This window comes from Nerophis ophidion, linkage group LG02 (assembly GCF_033978795.1).
Source record: "Nerophis ophidion isolate RoL-2023_Sa linkage group LG02, RoL_Noph_v1.0, whole genome shotgun sequence".
NCBI classification, from domain to species: Eukaryota; Metazoa; Chordata; class Actinopteri; order Syngnathiformes; family Syngnathidae; genus Nerophis; species Nerophis ophidion.
Window position 1 is genome coordinate 57,806,907 of NC_084612.1, and position 24,329 is coordinate 57,831,235.

At 38.2% G+C, this 24,329-nt stretch overlaps 1 protein-coding gene across 4 annotated transcripts in view; it reads right to left on the bottom strand.

Annotated features, from left to right (window-relative positions):
- Positions 1–24,329, bottom strand: part of LOC133542939 (receptor-type tyrosine-protein phosphatase gamma-like) — a 797,325-nt gene that overhangs the window by 145,957 nt on the left and 627,039 nt on the right. For all 4 annotated transcript variants that reach the window (XM_061887219.1, XM_061887226.1, XM_061887237.1 and 1 more), the window contains one exon: positions 9,666–9,850. In XM_061887219.1, the coding sequence (XP_061743203.1) occupies positions 9,666–9,850 (185 nt within the window). The remainder of the gene's footprint in view (positions 1–9,665; positions 9,851–24,329) is intronic.

Genomic DNA, 24,329 nt, shown 5'->3' on the forward strand with positions numbered 1-24,329 from the left:
GGGTGAATAATGTAAACTCAGTACACAGGTATGTTTTAGCGCTTTCATGGGGAGTTTACTGACGGATATAAGTGAGAAGTTTACACTACTATATATTAGAAATGGCAACAGCGGAGAATGAATGTCCCATAACAAGAAGATAGAGAGAAAAAATAACTATGGTGTCCACACGGACTACAAAAGCGGATTTGCGCAAACTTTTAGGACTTATGCAGATCCCAAATACAGATCAGCAGTTCCCAGAAGGTAAAAAAAGTTGCTTTTGCATATTATTGCGAAAACAAAACTCCAGATAATAAGTCTTACCTTATACACATATCACAATAATACTCCTATGTTGAAGCACAGTACAATCCATCAAGCGGCGTGACTTCATAGCTTACCAAAGTCATACTAAAAACTATACCGGCACTCAAAAATAGATTTTTGGAGTGCCGTGTTTAATGTTCTATATATTCAATGTCTCTTATGTCTGACTGCCATCTACTGGTCACACTTAGCCTTTCACCATGTACCACATAAAATATCTTCAAGGTCGGTAAGCACAATCAAAATGATTCCGTACATTAGACGCACCGGGTTATAAGGTGCAATGTCCAGTTTTGAGAAAATTAAAGGATTTTAAGTGCGCCTCATTGTCCAAAAAATGTGGTAGTTGTCTGACCTGACCAATCAACCTATGTAGCTTAATCCAGGACAAGTTGTACCTGAATATGTGGTTCAGTATATTCTTATACTAGCAAAAAATACTTAATTGTGATATTTGGAGTTGTACTTGCTGTAATGCACCGTTTCAATTGAAATAATTGAGATTTATTTGTTATGTCAAACAAGCTGCACAAGCTTATTATCGCTCATTTCAAGAAAATACAAAGCATCACAGCTCTGTGTTATTTTTGACAAAGCACATTATAGATCCTATTAGTATCAAAGCGTATACTTTTTCTTGTCGTATTAACCTTTTTTTCCCCCCTCCCCTATTGTTGCTGTAATTTAATTCCTGCCTTGTGCCAGCGGCCAAGTAAACACAAGATGCGGGTCTCGCTTTTTTCAATAAGTTATACCTTTCATGAAAGTCGGCTCATTTATACAGTCGCTCAACACAGTGTGAACAAATGGGACTCTGAGCACATTGTTTTTCCATCAAAATGTATTATTTTAATGTGGTATTTCATCAAAATGTTGACCTTTGATAGGCGTTGCTTTAACTACAGCACCACTGTTCCTACAGTTGAAAGTATGATAACTCTAACACCGGTACATTGAGGCAAAAAAAGCATGATTATGTCAGTTTGAAGATTTTTTTTTTTACGCAGGGTAGGGCTGAATATGTTTTATACCAGTGTCTTCCACCCTTTCTTGAGTTGAAGCACATTTTTTTTGCATTGAAAAAATGTGGAGGCACACCACCAGCAGAAATCATTAAAAAACAAAACTCAGTTGACAGTAAAAAGTTGTTGTCTGAATTGCTGGATATGACTCTAAACCATAACCAAGCATGCATCAATATAGCTCTTGTCTCAAAGTGGGTGTACTGTCACAACTTATTTTGAGTTTTTTGATGTTTTGTTGTTGTTTCATGTCTTCCTTTGAGCAAAAATCTGCCGCATCTACTTTGTTTTAGCAATCAAGAATATTTCAGTTCTTTTTATTCTTCTTTGTTTGTTGATTGTCATGTCATGTTGGAATGTACATTGTGAACGCCGTCTTTGCTTCACAGTAAGTCTTTGCTGTCGTCCAGCATTCTGTGTTCGTTTATTTTGCCGCCAGTTCAGTCTTAATTCCGTTCCCCATAGCCTTCCCTAAGATTCAATGTGTGACGCTTGGTGGGCAAAGCGATGCCGGATTTGTTCTTTCAAAGATGCGTCGGGCAAGAACACAGCGTAAGGTAAGCAACAAATGATTTATTTCACTAATAAAAGGCTAAGAACAAAAACACTGGTGGTAGGCAGAAAAGGCAAACAAAAGGCGCTAGCATGGAAGCTAGGGAAACAAACAGATACACTAACACTTGGCACAAAGGCACAAAAAGGGAAAACAAAACAACTAGCATGAAAGCTAGGAATAAATAAAGCGTAGCGTGAAAGCTAGCGAGTAAAAGCTTGGAAAACAGTCGTCACTTGTTGCATGAGAGCAAATTAGGAATCGAGGAGGAAATAACAAAAGGGGCAGGCTTAAATAAGACAGTAATCACGAGGAACAGGTGTGCGTCGAAAACAAGGGGCAGGTGAAAACTAATGAGCAACCATGGTAACAGACTAAACAAGGAACTAAGGAAAACATTGGCGGACTATAATACAAAAATGGAACAAAACACGAATATGGAATGATCCGAACAGCGGATCATAACACAATGTCTTTTGTTAGGGGCACTCACATTTTGTTTATTTTTGGTTTAAACATTAGACACCTTTTTACCTTCACACTGCCTCCCGCTGTTTCCGTGACATCTACAAGCTACCGGCTGCCACCTAATGATATTGAAAAGTATTACATGGTTACTTTGCCGAACTCTAGACAGCACCGACACCCAATAACAATACATAATTTGCAGACTATCCTTAAACCGGACTGTATCTTACGGCACACTACTATGCTGCGGCACAGTGGTTGAAAAACACTGCGTTATACAACCACTGTTTGGCAACAGATTCTCCTCTTTGTGTTTTTTTTTTTTTTGTAAAGCGTTTAACTTACAGTCCTGAAATAATAAGCATGACGAATAGGCAAGGGTTCATTGTCACACCGCGGTGAGGGAAGTCTTGTTTGTTTTTCTGTCTTGTGATCTATGTGTTTTATTTTGAAAAGCTACCGTCTTGTTTCAGATCACGGGTCCTTCCTCTTGTGTCACCAGTCTGACATCATCCTTGATTCCTGATTGTTTCCACCTGTTCCCCATCACTCCCACGTCATATTTAAGCTCACTTCTCCGTTTGTCCTTTGCCAGATCGTCTAGTCCAGGGGTAGGGAACCTATGGCTCTAGAGCCAGATGTGGCTCTTTTGATGACTGCACCTGGCTCTCAGATAAATCTTATCTGACATTGCATAACACAGTAAGTAATGAATAATTCCGCTGGTAATCACAGTGTCAAAAATAACGTTCAAAATATAAAACATTCTCATGCATTTTAATCCATCCATCTGGTTTCTACCGTACCTGTTCAAAAAGTCGCATTCATGGTAAGAAGTATTTTATTTGTTGTTGGTTACCTTCAAAATAACAATGTTATTAAAAACAATAAGAGACTTATTGTACTCTAAAAATGTTGGTCTTACTTAAAAATGCACGCATTTAGTTGTATACAGTCTTAAAAAAAATATTATATGGCTCTCACCGAAATACTTTTTAAAATATTTGGCTTGAATGGCTCTGTCAGCCAAAAAGGTTCCTGACACCTAGTCTAGTCTATCGTGCCTTCTAGCGTCTATGTCCATGTCCATGTCCTTGATCCCCTCCTTGCCCTGCTCCTGTTTTTTCTTGTTCTCCTTAATTTTTGGTCATAGCAGTTATTTTTTGCTGAAATTTTTAGTTTAGTGTTTCCTCCTTCGAGGGTCCTTAGTTTTCCTTCGTCGACCTAATTGGTGAATTTTTTTTTTATTCTAAATTTCGTTTTTCCTCATTGATTGAGTGACTTATTTTTTTTGTTTATTCATAGATATCACATACATTATTTGAGTTTGTTTTTCCTCCTGTTAGAGCGCTTTTTGTTCATTCTTAATGATATTCTATTTTTGTTAGTTTTTTTCTTGAAGTAGTATTCCTCCTTATTTTTTGGAGTGATTTTTGAGTTAAGTGTTTATTCTCGGATTTATTTTCCGTACGTTGTACATATTTTTTGTGATATACTTTTTCACCGGAGGTTAAAAAGTTTTATCAAAATAAAAGCTGTCATTTTTGGAAACTTCCTCTCTGCATCTGGGTCCTCTCTTTATCTCCGAGTCGTAACATTCATGAGTAGTATCCCTGCTGAATCCCCGACTCAATAAATTGAATTTGACTCCACGGAAAAAAATAAAGTTCTCTATTTATCTGAAATGTTTGAATGCGTGGTGACAAGCATGGTGCTCAGAGCAATATCTGAACATGGTGTGCGGAAGGAACGGAAAGTAATCAATAGGCCTGTGAGTATACAGTATACAATAGTACAAACTGCACCAAAATAGAACTTATTAAGTTTTCTAGATGCCCTCACTTGGTGCGTAGAGGTCATTATAGAAGGACATTCCTATACATCTGCTTTTATACTATTGAATGAGTGTAAATTAAATTTGGGCCGAAAATAAATGTGTGTGTGTGTATCCAAATTAACTTTTTTACTTTTAATACGGTACTAAATAGTGTTGTCCCGATACCAATATTTTAGTACCGGTACCAAAATGTATTTCGATACATTTCTAAATAAGGGGTACCACAAAAAAATGGCATTATTGGCTTTACTTTAACAAAAAAATTCTTAGGCTACATTAAACATATGTTTATTATTGCAATTTAGTCCTTAAATAAAATAGTGAACATACTATACAACGTGTCTTTTAGTAGTAAGTAAACAAACAAAGGCTCCTAATTAGTCAGCTGAGGTATGCAGTAACATATGGTGTTATTTATCTACCTATTATTTTGTCAAAATGATGAGGAACAAGCTGTAAAAATGAATTATTATTCCCCTTGTTCATTTACTGTTAATATCTGCTTACTCAAAAGTCTCACCTTTGATCTTAGCAAAGGTGAGACTATCCATGTACGTACCAAGGACTGGACTTGCATGTACACAATGGACCGCAATGTCTCTGTTATCGATGGACCGCCAAAGGTGTACTCCAATACAGAACACTATGTTATCTGACTGGTACCATGACAAAAGCCCAAGAAAAAGCAAAACTACTGAAACTAAAGCTTGAGAATTTGATTGTTCTATTTATTATTTATGTTCTATCTACACTTCTGTTGAAATATAATAATCACTAATTCTTCTCTTGTTTGATAATTTAGATTAGTTTTGGATGATACCACGAATGTAGGTATCGATCCGATACCAAGTAGTTACAGGATCATATATTGGTCATACTCAAAGTGCTCATGTGTCCAGGGGCGTATTTACTGAGTTTATAAACATAACATGGATTTTAAAAAAAGGAAAAAAGATTTTGGGAGGATAACAAATATCGATGTAATCATAGTAGTATGGACTAGATATGCTATATTAATTGGTATCATTACAGTAAATGTCGAATGTATTTGCACCGCAACACAACATAAACACTACAGAACAAATTTCCATTATTCCCTGCAAACAAACGCCATTGGTGGATCCATACCTAACATCCACTGTAATGATACCAAGTACAGGAGCGTTTATAGTCGATACTACTATGGTTACATCCCAAAATATTATTTATTTTTTGTTTTTTTTAAATTGTATTATGTTTATAAACTCAGGAAATATGTCCCTGGACACATGAGTAGGACTTTAAATATGACCAATGTATGATCCAGTAACTAGTAGGTATCACATTTCTACCCAAATTGATACCCATAAACACCACATTCTGAAGTGCCAACTCTTCCGGGATGCTAAAATATAAACCAACGCCATTGGAGGATCTACAGCTAACATCCACTGTAATGATACCAAGTACAGGAGCGTATCTAGTCAATACTACTATGGTTACATTGGTATGTTTTTAAAATCTTCTTTTTTTATTTATTTATTTTTTTTATAGTATGTTTATAAACTCAGGAAATATGTCCCTGGACACATGAGGACTTTGAATATGACCAATGTATGACCCTGTCACTACTTGGTATCGGTTTGATACCCAAATTTGTGGTATCATCCAAAACTAATGTAAAGTATCAAACAACAGAAGAATAAGTGATTATTACATTTTGACAGAAGTGTAGATGAAACATGTTAAAATAGAAAATAAGCAGATATTAACAGTAAATGAACAAGTAGATTAATAATAAATATTCTACCACTTGTCCTTAGTAATGTTGACAAAATAATAAGTAGATAAATGACACAATATTTTACTGCATATGTCAGCAGACTAAATAGGAGCCTTTGTTTGTTTACTTACTACTAAAAGACAAGTTGTCTAGTTTGTTCACTATTTTATTTAAGGACACAATAGCAATAATAAACATATGTTTAATGTACCCTAAGATTTTTTGTTAAAATAAAGCCAAAAATGCAATTTTTTTGTGGTCCCCTTTATTTAGAAAAGTACCAGAATATTGGTATTGGGACAAGAATAATACACACACACACACCGAGCATCCACTAGCAGAAAAGTAGATCTGTGCCTATGGGGCAAGTTACCACTGTAATTGCAATCCAACCTAGAATCTAATTATACATGCAAACACAGCTCTTACTCAGGAACCTGAGACCTGAATCTAACAACACTGCAACTGTTACAGTATCAAGAAAAACCAAGGGAAAACGCAGGGAAAGAGAATGGAGGTCTTTAAAAACATGGCATGTTTCTTCCACACGACAGTTGTCTACATGATTACAGTCTTTACTTACCTTAGCAACCAACCGGCCTGAAATGCTTTTATTGAGCTTCTTCTTCTAACCAGTAAGAAGTCGATTTCCTTTCTCACTGCCTGCAGATACTTTTGCTCTGCAAGTTTGCAGCCCTCAACTTTTGTCCCGCACCAGGTGCACAGCCAACAAACATGACGACACTAAGATGAAATCATGGCAAATGTTATTATTACTGATTATACATGTGTTTTTACTGGACCGACGTACGCCATTTAAAGACTCATATGCAATCTTAAATCTGCATTTTTCCACAAGAGTTGAAAGAAAGTTAATGTGTGACATCAAATTGTCAGATGACCAATGCAGGAAAGGAAGCCAGGACTTGGCTCAAATACACAATCTGGCAATGTAAACTGCAATCACACCTATGACCCCCTGCGTATTTATTACTGTAAACCGGGAGTGCCCACACTTTTTCAGAATGCGAGGTTGATAAATGTACATATCCAACCATCCATTTTTTTATCGCTTGTCCCTCTCAGGGTCGCATACATATATATATATATATATATATATATATATATATATATATATATATATATATATATATATATATATATATATATATATATATATATATATATATATATATATATATATATACTTGCATGTATAAATAAATGTATTGTTTATATTAATTTAAGACAAGCATGTTTAACACATACTGATTCCTTCTTATAAGTTGGTGTTTTACCTGATTCTGATAACTTGCATTGATTGAAGTCAGGCAGGATCAACAGCAGTACTGATGATTTCCACATTTTTTCAGTTACATTGTGGAGGAGAAAAAAATGTCCTCCTTTCTGTTCAGTACCACATGAAAGTGGTTGGTCTCTGGCATCTTATTTGTCCAGATTCCATACTCTTTTTTTTTTTTTTTTTTACTGACTTCCACACAAAATACATTTACGGAAAACTCCGTAGCTTGCTAGCTTGTGTGCGGTAGCTTTCTGAGACTCTTATTTTTTAGTCCACGCAGAATGGAGCAGCACTTTTATTTTGAAGACAGGAACTAGAGATGCGCAGATAGGCAATTATATAATCCGCAACCGCATCACCAAAGTCGTCATCCACCCGCCGTCCACCCGAACCAACATTTTATCAGAACCGCAACTGCCCGCCACCCGCCCGTTGAAATACATCAGAGGTCGGCCACCTTTACCACTCAAAGAGCTATTTAAACCCGTTTCACAGAGTAAAGAAGACAATGGGATCCGCTAACGGTCTCGCGAATATCCAATGATATTCATCCTTATGACAAGAATAAGGGCGTGCTGTGAAGCGATTGCCTTTGACACCTTCAACAACATGTACGAACCGATTGTTAGTCCAGCAACATGTTGTATGCGGCATCCGCAATCACACGTACAAGATTGAAAGGCATACTGGGTGACACAGAGTACACTGATGGTTGTAATACAAACAATTTTAACACTCTTACTAATATGCGCCACACTGTGAAGCCACACCAAACAAGAATGACAAACACATTTCGGGAGAACATCCTCACAGTAACACAACATAAACGCTACACAACAGATACCCAGAATCCTTTGCATCTGTGACACTTCCTGAATATATTTTACATCCCCGCGTCCCCAACCCCGCCCACCTCACCGACACACGGGGGTGGGGGGTGGCGGGGTTTGCTGCTAGCGGGGTGTATGAAATAGTCAGGATCATCATGGATGCAAAGGATTCTGGGTATTTGTTGTGTTGTGTTTATGTTGTGTTACTGGGAGGATGTTCTCCCGTAATGTGTTTGTCATTCTTGTTTGGTGTGGCTTCAAAGTGTTGCGCATATTACTAAGAGTGTTAAAAATGTTTATATCACAACCATTAGTGTACTCTGTGTCACCCACTATGCCTTGCAGTCGTGTGCGTGTGTCTGCAGAAGCCACACACAACATGTTGTGGGACTGGCAAGCAGATCGTACATGTTGAAGGCGACAAAGCCAATGGCTTCATAGCGCGCCCCAATACTTAAAAACTGGGTGACTGCCGAGAGTCATTCTACAGAATCGTTGCGTCTCCTATTGTCTTCTTCGCTTTGTGACACGGGTCCTTAATGGCTCTTTGAATGGTAAAGCATACTGATCCCTGAACCATGTATATCAAATATTTCCGGATGGTTCAACTGCCACCCGCCCGAATCTAATAAAAATTTATTTTTTTGTCATGTCACCCGCCCGACCCGCAGTTTATCCGCTGACTCCGCGGATGAGACCGCAAACCGTGCATCTCTAACAGGAACTGTGCGGTCGGTCTTTAGAGTTTTGACGGCAGGTTCGGCGTGAGAGTCTGTTGAAATAGAACGTTTCTCGGCTTTCTGCCGGTCATTTTTTCTTAATAATGATCTGGCAGCTGCCGGTGTCATCTCACATGACCCTCGGGTGCCGTGAATGTCAAATAAAGTGACGAACGTGACGTCTAGGTGAAGATTGATGACCGCTAATTTTTAGGTCTATTTTTGATATTTACATATTATATATACACAGTATATATTACATACTGATATATTAGATAATGTGTATATATACATAGTATATACGTTAGGTCAGAAAAAAACACAGAAGGCTAAAATCAGCCCTACAAGTGCTTTACACCACTTCATCCGACACTTTGCATTGGACTTGGTGATGTATGGCTTAGATGAAACTGTACGGCCATGGAAACATACTCCATGAAGCTTTCTGCGTACTGTACGTGGGCTAATTGGAAGGTCACATGACGCGGGGAGCTCTGTAGCAACTGACTGTGCAGAAAGTCTTTGCACTATGCACTTCAGCATCTGCTGACCCCTCTCTGTCAGTTTACGTGGCCCACCACTTGGTGGCTGAGTTGCTGTTGTTCCCAAAAACTTCACTTTTCTTATAATAAGTTGACTTTGGAATATTTAGGAGCAAGGACATTTCACGACTGGATTCGTTGCACAGGTGGCATCCTATGAGAGTTCCACGCTGGAAATCACTGAGAGCGGCCCATTCTTTCACAAATAATTGTGAATACATCCCGAAACAACCTGGCGATCGACTGACACAACTTCTGCCATCGACTTAATGGGCACCCTCTGCTAGCTCTATCAAGCCCAACCCCCACCGCAGGCTCACCAATTTATGATTTGCATCGGTGAGGTGTGTCTCCTCATAGCTGTCATCGTGCGCCGTCCAGCTGTAGGACACCAGAAAGTGGAGGATGGGCGGGTGGTAGATGGCCTCCGGACGCGCCCAGCGAACCACCAGGGCGCTTCCGTTCACGTGTCGCACTTTCATGTTGAACGGAGCGCTGCTGCACACTGGAGGGAAGGAATTAGCAAACAGAAGGACAGCGTTGAGAATCCATGTCAGAGCTGGGTAAAAATAATCCATTTAAACAAATATGGATCGATATATTTTCAATTTTGCAATGTGGGATCAAATCCCCGGTAGCTCCCAACAACAAGCCATTCGGGAGGAAAACAAAAGAGAGCAAGGGATTTAAAAGTTTTATCACCTGATTCTCCGTGGACCATAGAAAAACAGTAATAGTGTAGTAATAACACTGTAATAGAGGCCATACAGTAATGGGTTTTTTCTGGTGCAGTTTTCCAGTGGTTTACTTCTTATATAAATGGAATAACTTTTAGGCTATGTCTGCACTAAGCCGGATAACCCCTTTAACAAATAATTATTTACCCTAAACCCCGTTTCAGCCACACTAAACCAACGCTAAGGTCCCCCTTCTTGGATATTATTTTTTACACGGGTAAGTGCACCGTGTATTTCTTAGCTTTGTGTGGACTCATCGATTGTTTACAAACTGAGTTCGGAGAGGAAGTGAAGTCAGAAAGACTGCACCCCACACAGGAGGTGAAGTCAGAAAAAACGCGCCACAGCCAGCTTCATAACAACCGGAGCTAACCACCGGAATTATGGAGGCGAGTCATCTAGACATGCCCGTCTTTGTCATTCTTCTACATGTACAGACACGCTTGTGTGGGAATCACACATGAATACCTTCAGAGAAAAAATGCGCAATTGCAGCTATCTGGGATACAACACATTTCAGACGGACAGAGAACTTTCCAATGTCCAGGTCAGCTGTGATTCTACATACCCAAAAAACTTTGTCCGTCTGTCGAAGGGGAGACAACGAGAATGTGGGCTCCCATGGATGTGATTGAAAAAGGTAGCGTGTGCTTTGTATTACCTTGCCGTCGAGGAAAACGACGAATGCATCAGTTATTGTCCGACATGTATGTCACGGACTCAACGTCTAGGTCAGGGGTCGGGAACCTTTTTGGCTGAGAGAGCCATGAAAGCCAAATATTTTAAAATGTATTTCCGTGTGAGCCATATAATATTTTTAACACTGAATACAACTGCCAGGTTCAAACACTGATGACATGTATTAAACAGACAAGAAGCAAGGAATTCAACAGAGACTGGATTCAATTTAGCTCAATGAGGAGAAATCCGTAGACTTGTACCCTTGTTCAGTGTCGTCCCACAAGAGAATTCTATGCCTCCTAACAACTAAATGCGTGCATCTCTTATTCTTTTTAGTAACATTGTTATTCTGAAGTTAACCAATAATAAATAAAATACTCTTGAACATTAATGCGACTTCTTGAACCGGTGCGGTAGAAACGGATGGGTGGATTAAAATGCATGAGAATGTTTTATATTTTGAACGTTATTTTTAGCACTGTGATTACCAGCGGAATTATTAATTACTTATCGTGTTAAGCAACGTCAGCTAAGATTTATCTGAGAGCCAGATGCATTCATCAAAAGAGCCACAGGTTCCCTACTCCTGGTCTAGGTCCAGAGTATATAAAGTCACCAAAAAGGAATGGACAATGAAGGTAGTGGCAAAAGAGTGAGGAGTGTTCTGACCAGATATGTAGATCCCTAGTTTGATTGATGTAAAATATTATTTATCACATTGTTTACATGTCTAATAAAGATTTGATTAATTTATGATAGCTCAGGTGTGATTCACTACAATAGGGCCCCACAACACACTGGATTCCAGTTCATTGAAACACCACAGCACTGGACATCGTTCAGATTAGTTAAATTTAAGAACTTGTAGAATTTTTCATTACACCATGTACCAAATAAAATTGCTTCGAGGATGGTAAGCACAACCAAAGTTATTCCTTAAATTAGGCGCACCAGGTTATAAGGCTCACTGTCGATTTTTCAGAAAAAGAAAGGATTTTAAGTGCGCCTTATAGTCCGAAAAATACAGCAATAGCATGTACAACAAGTGTTTGAGCCTATGTCAAGACTGAAACTGAAAGAACCGTGTGATTTTGTGTTAATCAATACCTGGTAGTACAGTCAGAATTTGGTCCGTACCTATAAAAGTACCGACTACCCTACTATTTTAGTCACATACTACTACTAGCCATTAACGCACATATCCTACAGACGTACATACTGTACATCAAATATTACAGTATATAATACTAAACACACCTTCAGCATGCTCGTATACATTTTAAGCCATCACACAGTCCCCAGACTCTCCTTTATACACAGCTTTAGTCTTTGGAAGCAAGGACAAAAACAAAGCCAGTGTTGGTGATATAAATAGATATGAAGCCTTATTTGTTAACATACTAATGATACCACTGATATGTGTTTGTTAATTCCCCACTTGGTAAAAAAAAAAAAAAAAGTGGTGCAAGACACTTTATCATTCTGTTCCTCCGGTGATACTCTCTCATATGACAACCAGGTACCCAAAAACACATACTGGAGGCTATCACCTTTCTTTTGCAGTTTGGAGTAACATGCATGCATTTTCAATCTGCTTTAACCTCTAAAACAGGGGTCATCAACCTTTTTGAAACCAAGAGCTACTTCTTGGGTACTGATTAATGCGAAGGGCTACCAGTTTTATACACACGTAAATAAATTGCGAGAAATAGCCAATTTGCTCAATTTACCTTTAATAAATAAATCTATATATATATTAAAAAAAATGGGTATTTCTCTCTGTCATTCCGTCGTACATTTTTTTTCCTTTTACGGAAGGTTTTTTGTAGAGAATAAATTATGAAAAAAACACTTAATTAAACGGTTTAAAAAGAGGAGAAAACACGAAAAAAATGAAAATTTAATTTTGAAACATAGTTTATCTTCAATTTCGACTCTTTAAAATATAAAATTTAACTAAAAAAAAAATAATAATAATAATTTATGGAACATCATTAGTAATTTTTCCTGATTAAGATTAATTTTAGGATTTTGATTACATGTTTTAAATAGGTTAAAATCCAATCTGCACTTTGTTAGAATATATAACAAATTGGACCAAGTTATATTTCTAACAAAGACAAATCATTATTTCTTCTAGATTTTCCATATATATTTTTTTAATAGATTCAAAAGACTATGAAATAAGATTTAAATTTAAATTGATGTATTATTCTTTACAATAAAAAAAAAATAACTTGAACATTGATTTAAATTGTCAGGAAAGAAGAGGAAGGAATTTAAAAGGTAAAAAAGGTATATGTGTTTAAAAATCTTAAAATCATTTTTAAGGTTGTATTTTTTCTCTAAAATTGTCTTTCTAAAAGTTATAAGAAGTAAAGTGAAGTGAAGTGAAGTGAATTATATTGTATATAGCGCTTTTCTCTAGTGACTCAAAGCGCTTTACATAGTGAAACCCAATATCTAAGTTACATTTAAACCAGTGTGGGAGGCACTGGGAACAGGTCGGTAAAGTGTCTTGCCCAAGGACATAAAAAAAATAAATACATTTATTTAAACAAGTGAAGACCAAGTCTTTAAAATATTTTCCTGGATTTTCAAATTCTATTTGATTTTTGTCTCTCTTAGAATTAAAAATGTCAAGCAAAGTGAGACCAGCTTGCTAGTAAAAAAATACAATTTAAAAAATAGAGGCAGCTCCCTGGTAAGTGCTGCTATTTGAGCTATTTTTAGAACAGGCCAGTGGGCTACTCATCTGGTCCTTACGGGCCACCTGGCGGTGCTGGAGAAATCACTGCACCTAAACGATGACATTACGGACTTTTGATCAATCAGGCGGTACTGCATCAAAAACCAACATCAATGTGTAAAGGATATCACCACATTGGCTCAGTTAAGCCATAAATGATGTGTGAAAAAATAATTTGATTCATAAAAGTAAAAACACAGCTGAGAGTTTAGGAGTCACTTACAATCTTGCAATAACAACACCGGAAATGTGTCGCATGAAAAAACGTCCGACCGTAACTCTCTAATAAAAGTTCCTTAAGTGAATAATGTAAACTCACTATATCAGTACGTTTTAACCCTTTCATGGTGAGTTTATTAACAGATATTAGTAAGAACTTTACACTACTTTATATTAGAAATGGCAACAGCAGAGGGCGAATGTCCCATAACAAGAAGATAGAGAAAAAGAAGAATCTTATTGACTACGGTGTCGGCAGGGACTAAAAAAACGGATTTTCAAGACTTATGCAGATCACAAATACAGATCAGCAGGTACCAGAAGGTAAGAAAAGTTACTTTTGCATAATATTGCAAAACAAAACGCCAGATAATAAGTCTACTAACAGGTGCCAGACTGTGGTCCTTATACACACACCATATTAATACTCATATGTTGAAGCATAGTACAATCAATCAAGTGGTGCGGCTTCATATCTTACCACAGTCGTATTAAAATAGATTTGATAGATTTTTGAGCAACGTGTGTTCAAACCCCGTTTCCATAAGAGTTGGTAAATTGTGTTAGATGTAAATATAAACGGAATACAATGATTTGCAAATCCTTTTCAACCCATATTCAGTTGAGTATGCTACAAAGACAACATATTTAATGTTCAAACTGAAAAACTTTTTTGCAAATAATCATTAACTTTAGAATTTGATGCCAGTACACGTGACAAACAAAGAAGTTGGGAAAGGTGGCAATAAATACTGATAAAGTTGAGGAATGCTCATCAAACACTTATTTGGAACATCCCACAGGTGTGCAGGCTAATTGGGAAAAAGCTGGGTGCCATGATTGGGTATAAAAGCAGCTTCCATGAAATGCTAAGCAATTCACAAACAAGGATGGGGTGAGGGTCACCACTTTGTAAGCAAATTGTCGAACAGTTTTAAAACAACATTTCTCAACAACCTATTGCAAGGAATTTAGGGATTTTACCATCTACGGTCCGTGAAATGATCCAAAAGTTCAGAGAATCTGGAGAAATCATTGCACGTAAGCGATGATATAACGGACTTTTGATCCCTCAGGCGGTACTGCATCAAAAACCAACATAACTGTGTAAAGGATATCACCACATTGGCTAAGGAACACTTCATAAAACCACTGTCAGTAACTACAGTTTGTCGAATGCAAGTTAAAATTCTACTATGCAAAGCCAAACTCATTTAACAACAATTTCCTGAAACGCCGCCGTCTTGGCTGGGCCCGAGCTCACCTAAGATGGAGTGATGCAAAGTGGAAAGGTTTTCTGTTGTCTGACGAGTCCACATTTCAAATTATATTTGGAAACAGAGGATGTGGTGTCCTCTAGAACAAAGAGGTAAATAACCATTCGGATTGTTATAGGCGTAAAGTTCAAAAGCCAGTATCTGTGATGGTATGGGGGTGTATTAGTCCCCAAGGCATAGGTAACTTACACATCTGTGAAGGTACCATTAATGCTGAATGGTCCATACAGGTTTTGGAGCAACTCATGTTGTCATGCAGGCAACGTTTTAATGGACACCCCTGTTTATTTCAGCAAGTGTTACAACAGCGTGGCTTCATAAAAAAAGAGTGCGGGTACTTTCCTGGGCCACCTGCAGTCCAGACCTGTCTCCCAACGAAAATGTGTGGCGCATTATGAAGCTCTACATAAAACAAAAATGGGAAAGAATTCCACTTTCAAAGCTTCGACAATTAGTTTCCTCAGTTCCCAAACGTTTATTGAGTGTTGTTAAAACAAAAGGTGATGTAACACAGTGGTGAATATGCCCTTTCCCAACTACTTTGGCACGTGTTGCAGCCATTAAATTCTAAGTTAATTTTTATTTGCAAAAAAAAACAAAGTTTATGAGTTTGAACATCAAATATCTTGTCTTTGTAGTGTATTCAATTTAATATGGGTTGAAAAGGATTTGCAAATCATTGTATTCTGTTTATATTTACATCTAACACAATTTCCTAACTCATATGGAAACGGGGTTTGTAATATTTATGTTCAAATGCCAACTGAAATGAGATTTTCTTATTTAAACGGGGATAGCAGGTCCATTCTATGTGTCATACTTGATAATTACGCGATATTGCCATATTTTTGCTGAAAAGATTTAGTAGAGAACATCGACGATAAAGTTCGCAAGTTTTGGTCGCTAATAAAAAAGCCTTGCCTTTACCGGAAGTCGCAGACGATGACGTCACAAGGGTGAGGTCTCCTCACGTCCTCACATTGTTTATAATGGGAGCGTCCAGCAGCAAGCGCTATTCGGACCGAGAATGTCCAATTAATTTCAGCGAGGATGAAAGATTTGTGAATGATGATATGGATAGCGAAGGATTAGAAAAAAAAAATATAAAGTAAAAAAAAAAAAATAAGGCGATTGCATTGGGACGGATTCAGATGTTTTTAGACACATTTACTAGGATCATTCTGGGAAATCCCTTATCTTTCTATTGTGTTGCTAGTGTTTTAGTGAGATTATATAGTACCTGATACTCGGAGGGGTGTGTCCACGGGTGTCTTGAGGCCAGTCCCTGAGTGAAGTCGACGTCAGCTACATAGACGACGCAAACTCCACGGATCTCCGGTAAGAGGCGACTTTTTACCACAATTTTCTCACCGAAAACTGCAGGTTGACAAGTGGTTGGGAACCATGTCCGCTTGACCGCTCTGATTCATAGTAAAGCTTCACCTCCGGGAATGTCAAACAAGGAATCACCATGTGTTTGTGTGGCTAAAGGCTAAAGCTTCTCACCTCCATCTTTTTACTTTGACTTCTCCATTATTAATTGAACAAAATGCAAAAGATTCAGCAACACAGAGGTCCAGAATACTGTTTAATTGCGCGATGAAAAGAGACGACTTTTAGCCGCAAATAGTGCTGCGCTAATATGTCCTCTACAGTCCGTGACGTCATGTCATCATTCCGCGACGTTTTCATCAAGAAATTCTGCGGGAAATTTAAAATTTTAATTTAGTAAACTAAAAAGGCCGTATTGGCATGTGTTGCAATGTTAATATTTCATCATTGATATATAAACTATCAGACTGCGTGGTCGGTAGTAGTGGGTTTCAGTAGGCCTTTAATGGAACACATACAATTTTGGTGGTGTTTATCTCTTATGTGTGACTGTCATCTACTGGTCATACTTATCATTACACCATGTACCAAATAAAATAGCTTCGAGGTCGGTAAGCCCAACCAAAATTATTCCATACATTATGTGTACCGGGTTATAAGGCGCACTTTGGAGTTTTGAGAAAATGAATGAACTTAAGAGTGCATTATAGTTCGAAAAATACGGCAAATACCTCTACAAATACTGCTGATCCGCCTCCGCGCTGCTGGCTCCGCTGTGAACGGGACTCTCGCTGCTGTGTTGGATCCGCTTTGGACTGGACTCTTGCGACTGTGTTGGATCCATTATGGATTGAACTTTCACAGTATCATGTTAGACCCGCTCGACATCCATTGCTTTCCTCCTCTCCAAGGTTCTCATAGTCATCATTGTCACCGACGTCCCAACGGGTGTGAGTTTTCCTTGCCCTTATTAGGGCTATTGAAGTAAACATTGATTGATTGATTGATTGATTTTTCGGTGCATCTATAAGGTCTACATTGGTGATCTTGGTCGGTTTACAGCTGAAATTGGAACTTGTTGGATGAACCCGATCTGAGGCCCTGGTTCTCAGACCCTAAAAGGTGGATTTCAGTAAGTGAGGTCTTGCCTCAGGTGGAGGAGTACATGTCTTGGGATTACGTTGATGAGTGAGGGAAAGCGGGGGCGCACATTCTACAGGCGCATTAGCGGAGCGATTGGAGTAATGCAGGCACTGTACTGGACTGCATGGTGAAGACGGAAAGCTAAACTCTTGATGAACCGGTAGATCCACGGTAATTTCCTCACCTACGGTCACGGCTTTGAGAAGTGACTGAAAGGTTGTGATTGAAGATAAAAGCAGCTGAAATTAGTTTTCTCCACAAATTGGATAAGTGGAAGCACATTAATGGATTGAATTAAGCTTAATTTGTTACAAGAGCGTGTTAGCTTCCAAACCTTGCCTAATTTGTACCTCAACTTAAGAGCAAATTTGGTCCTGTGAAGAAAATCGTAACTCAAAACACTTGTGCCTTAAATCAACGTTGTCTATTTAAAAATATTTGAATCTTTGCCACAAAAACATGTTGTTTTTTTAAAAAAAAGAACAGGACACTTTTATATAATAAATATTGCATGAAAAACAATACAATAGAATGTCGTAGAAACAAAAACAATATTTTTTTAATAAGGTAATATTAATGTACAGCATTTTATCTTAGAGACTGAACTTCTATGGCAGGGGTTTCTAACTTGTTTTAGACCGGGGGAGAAAAATCTACTCCCAAGTGGGCCGGACTGGTAAAATAACGGCACAATAACTTAAAAATAAAGACAACTTCAGGTTGTTTTTGTCATGACTTGGACTATGGTGGGGTTTGTTTTCCCGTGGTGCAAAGCAATTGGAACGGACATGGCGTTTAGGTAAGGACATCTTTTAATTAATAACTCAAAAAAAAGGAACAAATAAAAGGCGCTCACAGAGGTGGTACAAAAACTTGGCTATGAAACAAAACTATTATTACAACATAAACTATGGACATAAAACAAAACTTGCAAACTATGGCATGAATAACAAAACTTACGGGGAACGAGAAAAGAGCATGGATCATCAGCACGGAGCAAGGGTGTGTAGAGGATGATGTCGCCAGCCTGACTGCCTGGCGACTGCAGGCTTAAATGGTGCTGTGATTATTGACAGGAGCGTGAGTCCAAACAAATGAGCCAAGTGAAACTAATGGTGGGTATGGAAACCAAAACAAACCAGGGTGCGCAAAAACAGGAACTAAGGGAGTCCAAAACAAAACAGTACATAACTAAAGAGAACATGATCACAAAGACATGACAGATTCCGTTGTTTAAAAATAGAACAAGCCCATTCTGAAAATGTACAAATCATAATGTTAGTTGGTTTTTTTAACAGGTACATGTTACAGTTAATTGTATTTTATCTTTATTTGTTATTATATCTGCTTTCTGAACAAATCATGTGACAATGTTCATCAGTCAACTCATTGGTGTTCATTTTCAATATATCAAGATAAAATCATTATATCAAAATCAAATTACAGGATGTTATTTATGTAGTTTGCTACTTTTCCTCGACTGGTGCACTAACATCATGTGGTTTATTTTTTTTTTTTATGTATGTTACAATATGCATGTTTGGACTTGGCTCAGTCGGCTTGTTACCTTCATTGCAGGTTTTAAAAAAAGTAATACAATTGTCCCATTATTGTATCACAATACGTTTTGTGTTACTGGATGTGCAGAATTATTTCCTTCCAGGCTGTGAGGAAATGAGGACTAAGTCATGATTATTATTCATTCATTACAATTCAATGCAAATGAGCACGGGAATTTAGTGACGAGCACGGATTGATTGGGAATACAGCTCACGTTCCTCGAGGAACAAAATTGATTAGCCTGCTCATAAAGAAGGGTGGCGGTGTTTTTCTATTCATAACCTGCAGCCGAGCCCCACGTGGCCCAGCATTACTTAGGCCATTAGTCACATAAACGCACACCTTCACAAAGTAGAACACACACGTGCCCACACACAGTTCTCATTAATGAGTCAAACAGTGTCACCTCTGTGCAAGATAATACACATCATGGGATTATGCAGGTTGTGCAAATAAAGAGTGTATGCCACCATGACTGTTACACATGTAGGGTAGTGTTTGTTGTGATTAGTAAACACTGCTTGCAAGTGTCACTGTTTGTGAGTAAAATACGTGTTTCACTCTGCAGATTTCCCGAGTTTACCACCTTTTGTTAAGGTAGGTTTATTGTACAAACCCCAGAACCAGTAAAGTGGGCACGTTGTGTACAAACCCCGTTTCCATATGAGTTGGGAAATGGTGTTAGCTGTAAATATAAACGGAATACAATGATTTGCAAATCCTTTTTAACCCATATTTAATTAAATGCACTACTAAGACAATATATTTGATGTTCAAACTGACAAACATTATTTTTTTTGCAAATAATAATTAACTTAGAATTTCATGGCTGCAAAACGTGCCAAAGTAGTTGGGAAAGGGCATGTTCACCACTGTGTTACATCACCTTTTCTTTTAACAACACTCAATAAACGTTTGGGAACTGAGGAAACTAATTGTTGAAGCTTTGAAAGTGGAATTCTTTCCCATTCTTGTTTCATGTAGAGCTTCAGTCGTTCAACAGTCCGGGGTCTCCGCTGTCATATTTTACGCTTCATAATGCGTAACACATTTTCGATGGGAGACAGGTCTGGACTGCAGGCAGGCCAGGAAAGTACCCGCACTCTTTTTTGACGAAGCCATGACGTTGTAACACATGTCTTGCTGAAATAAGCAGGGGCGTCCATGATAATGTTGCTTGGATGACAACATACGTTGCTCCAAAACCTGTATGTACCTTTCAGCATCAATGGTGCCTTCACAGATGTGTAAATTACCCATACCCTGGGCACTAATACACCCCCATACCATCACAGATGCTGGCTTCTGAACTTTGCGCCTATAACAATCCGAATGGTTATTTTCCTCTTTGTTCTGGAGGACACCACGTCCTCTGTTTCTAAATATAATTTGAAATGTGGACTCGTCAGACCTTAGAACACCTTTCTACTTTGCATCAGTCCATCTTAGGTGAGGTCGGGACCAGCCAAGCCCGCAGCGTTTTAAGATATTGTTGATAAATGGGTTTTGCTTTGCATAGTAGAGTTTTAACTTGCACTTACAGATGTAGCGACCAACTGTAGTTACTGACAGTGGTTTTATGAAGTGTTCCTGAGTCCATGTGGTGATATCCTTTACACACTAATGTCGGTTTTTGATGCAGTACCGCCTGAGGGGTCAAAGGTCTGTAATATCATCGCTTACGTGCAGTGATTTCTCCAGATTCTCTGAAACGTTTGATTATTTTACGGACTGTAGATGGTAAAATCCCTAAATTCCTTGCAATAGCTTGTTCAGAAATGTTGTTCTAAAACTGTTCGACAATTTGCTTACAAATTGGTGACCCTCTCCCCATCCTAGTTTGTGAATTACTTAGCATTTCACGGAAGCTGCTTTTATACCCAATCATGGCACCCACCTGTTCCCAATTAGCCAGCACACCTGTGGGATGTTCCATATAAGTGTTTGATGAGCATTCCTCAACTTTATCAGTATTTATTGCCATCTTTCCCAACTTCTTTGTCACGTGTTGCTGGCATCAAATTCTAAAGTTAATGATTATTTGCAAAAAAAATATATATATCAGTTTGAACATCAATTGAATATGGGTTGAAAATGATTTGCAAATCATTGTATTCCTTTTATATTTACATATAACACAATTCCCCAACTCATATGGAAACGTGGTTTGTAAATAGTAAAGAAAAACAGAATGCGACGATTTACAAATCCTATTCAACTTATATTCAATTGAATAGACTGCAGAGACAAGATATTTAACGTTCGAACTGAGAAACTTTTTTTTCTTTTCCAAATTATTATTAACTTAGAATTTAATGGCAGCAACACATTGCAAAAAAGTTGTCACAACGGGCATTTTACCACTGTGTTACATGGCCTTTCCTTTTAACAACACTCAGTAAATGTTTGGGAACTGAGGAGACTCATTTTTGAACCTCTTCTATATTTCCCATTCTTGCTTGATGTATAGCTTAAGTTGTTAGATTTCATAATGCGCCACACATTTTCAATGGGAGACAGATCTGGACTACAGGCAGGCCAGACTAGTACCCGCACTCTTTTATTAGGAAGCCACAGTGTTGTGACACGTGGCTTGGCATTGTTTTGCTGAAATAAGCAGGGGCGTCCATGATAACGTTGCTCCAAAACCTGGATGTACCCATCCATCCATTTTTTACCGCCTATTCCCTTTGGGGTCGCGGGGGGCGCTTGTGCCTATCTCAGCTACAATCGGGTGGAAGGCGTTGTACATCCTGGACAAGTCGCCACCTCATCGCAGGGCCAACACAACCTTTCAGCATTAATGGTGCCTTCACAGATGTGCAAGTTACCCATTCCTTGGGCACTAATACAGCCCCATACCATCACAGATAAGGGCTTTTGAACTGTGTGCCTATAACAATCCGGATGGTTATTTTCCTCTTTGGTCCGGAGGACACGACGTCCACAGTTTCCAAAAACTCTACAGTGGCGACTTGTGTACCCCGCCTTCCGCACGAATGCAGCTGAGATAGGCTCCAGCACCCGCCGCGACCCCGAAAAAGGGACAAGCAGTAGAAAATGGATGGATGAATGGATGGACTCGTCAGACCACAGAAGATTTTCCACTTTGCATCAGTCCATCTTAGATGAGCTCGGGCCCAGCGAAGCCAGCATCGTTTCTGGGTGTTGTTGATATGTATGAATCCGATGAAACGTCGTAGTTGTGAAACTTTGAAGAATGTCCCATTGATTTCAATGGGAATTTCAGAAAAATTGGGAAATTTGGGAAAAGAGGGAATTTATTTGAAAATGGTAGAAAAAAAAACTTAAATGGTCTGAATAAGTTGAAATGGTTGGTGTTTATAAAATCGGTGGAGAAAAGTTGAAGTAGTAACACGTTGAATTGAGAAATGGTATTATGGAATTCCTGGAATTATGGGAAAACCGGGAATTTTCCAGTTAAAAAAATAACTTCATGTTTTGTCCTGATTAAGAGGAATGTTTTGACGGCGGAATGGTTGAAATGCGGAGAAAAAAGGGGAAAGAATAGTCGCCAAAAAAATGGGTGGATATTGGGCTTTGGAAAATCAGGAATTCTGGAAAACCCTGGAATTTTTTCGAACTTGGAAAAAATATAGTTTGAACTTCCAGGATTAGTTGAATGTGTTGAAGGTGGAATGGTTTGAATCGGTTGAAGAATGTGGGAATTGTGGAAGTTTGAAAAATGGCCAATTCATTTTGAATGAGGCAAATAAAAATAAAAAAAAGAATTATGGGAAATCTGGGAATTTGTTTTAGAATTGTTGAAGTAGAGCACACAATTCCCTGAACATGCTGAATATTTTGAAGTTGGAACAAATTGAACCAGATGAAAAATGTGGGAGTAGTGGAACTTTGAAGAATGTCACATTGATTTCAATGGGAATTTCTGGAAAAGCAGGAATTTTGGGGAAAATGGGAAAAAAAAGAGTGGTCTGAATAAGTTGAAAAGGTTGGTGTTGAAATTTTTCAAATCGGTGGAGAAATGTTGAAGCACTAACATGTTGAATTGAGAAATGATATTACAGAATTCCAGGAAATTTAGGAAAATCAATAATTGTCCAGTTCAAAATACAACTTCATTTTTTTTTCCTTATTGAGAGGAATGTTTTGACGGTGGAACGGGTGAAATGTGTTGAAAAATATGGAAGGAGTAGTTGCCAGAAAAAAGGGTGGACATTGGGCTTGGGAAAACCAGGAGTTCAGGAAAATCCTGGAATTTCTTTGAACTTAGAAAAATAATAGTTTGAATTTAAAGAATGAGTGGAATGTGTTGAAGGTGAAATGGTTTCAATAGGTAGTGGTGACATCGACCCGACAACACCGAGTGGAGGACAAAGCAGGTTTAAATAGTAGTTGGCTGATTGACACCAGGTGTGGCCAGGTGCCAATCAGCCACAGCTGAGGGGACACGGCACTCAGGGAAACAAACAGGAAACCTAACCAAAACAAGAGCGCTGAAATACAACCAACCCAGAGGAAAAACTAAAACACAACCAAACTGTCAGGGGCAAGCCTGACAGAAACTAGGGAGTTTGCCCGTGTGTGTGCATCAGAATGTGCGTGACCACAGCAACAGGGTGAACTCATTGTGTTTCGTTCTGTAAGCAAAACTCTGTGTCCAAAGAATGACTCCCTACGTTTTCCATTCTACTCGAAGAAGAAATATCCCTGGCAATTTTAACCTATTTTTTTTTTGTCTGTTTGTCGCACAGGAGGCTGTCATTTCTCCCGTTTCAACCGACGTGTTGTACCTCTTTCGGGTTCAGGCTGTCTGCACCAATGACATGCGCAGTGACTTCAGTCAGAGCATGCTCTTCAGAGGTAAGACACCTGTGCAGCCATACACACGCACACACACACACACACACACACACACACACACTCTTGTATTTATTACCTTTTTGAGACCTCCGAATAATGTCCTACCTCTTTAGGACCACCCTTTCTAGATATATAAAGATGTGTATTTACAACATTAATAATATATTCTTACTATGCAAACATAAAAAAAGCTTGTTGTGAAAAATGAGTTTTTCACAAGAAAAACTTAGAATTTTGACAGTATTATAATAAAAGTTGTCATTTTAATCAACAAAAGTCCAAATTTTACAAGTTAAAATGAACATTTGTGCAATATTATGATAAAAGTTGGAATTTTTTCTCAATAACAGTTGCAATTTTACAAGAAAAGTTTAACATTTTGGTAATTTTTTGAAAAGAGGCATAATTTTACTCGACAAAATTCACAATTATATAAGAATC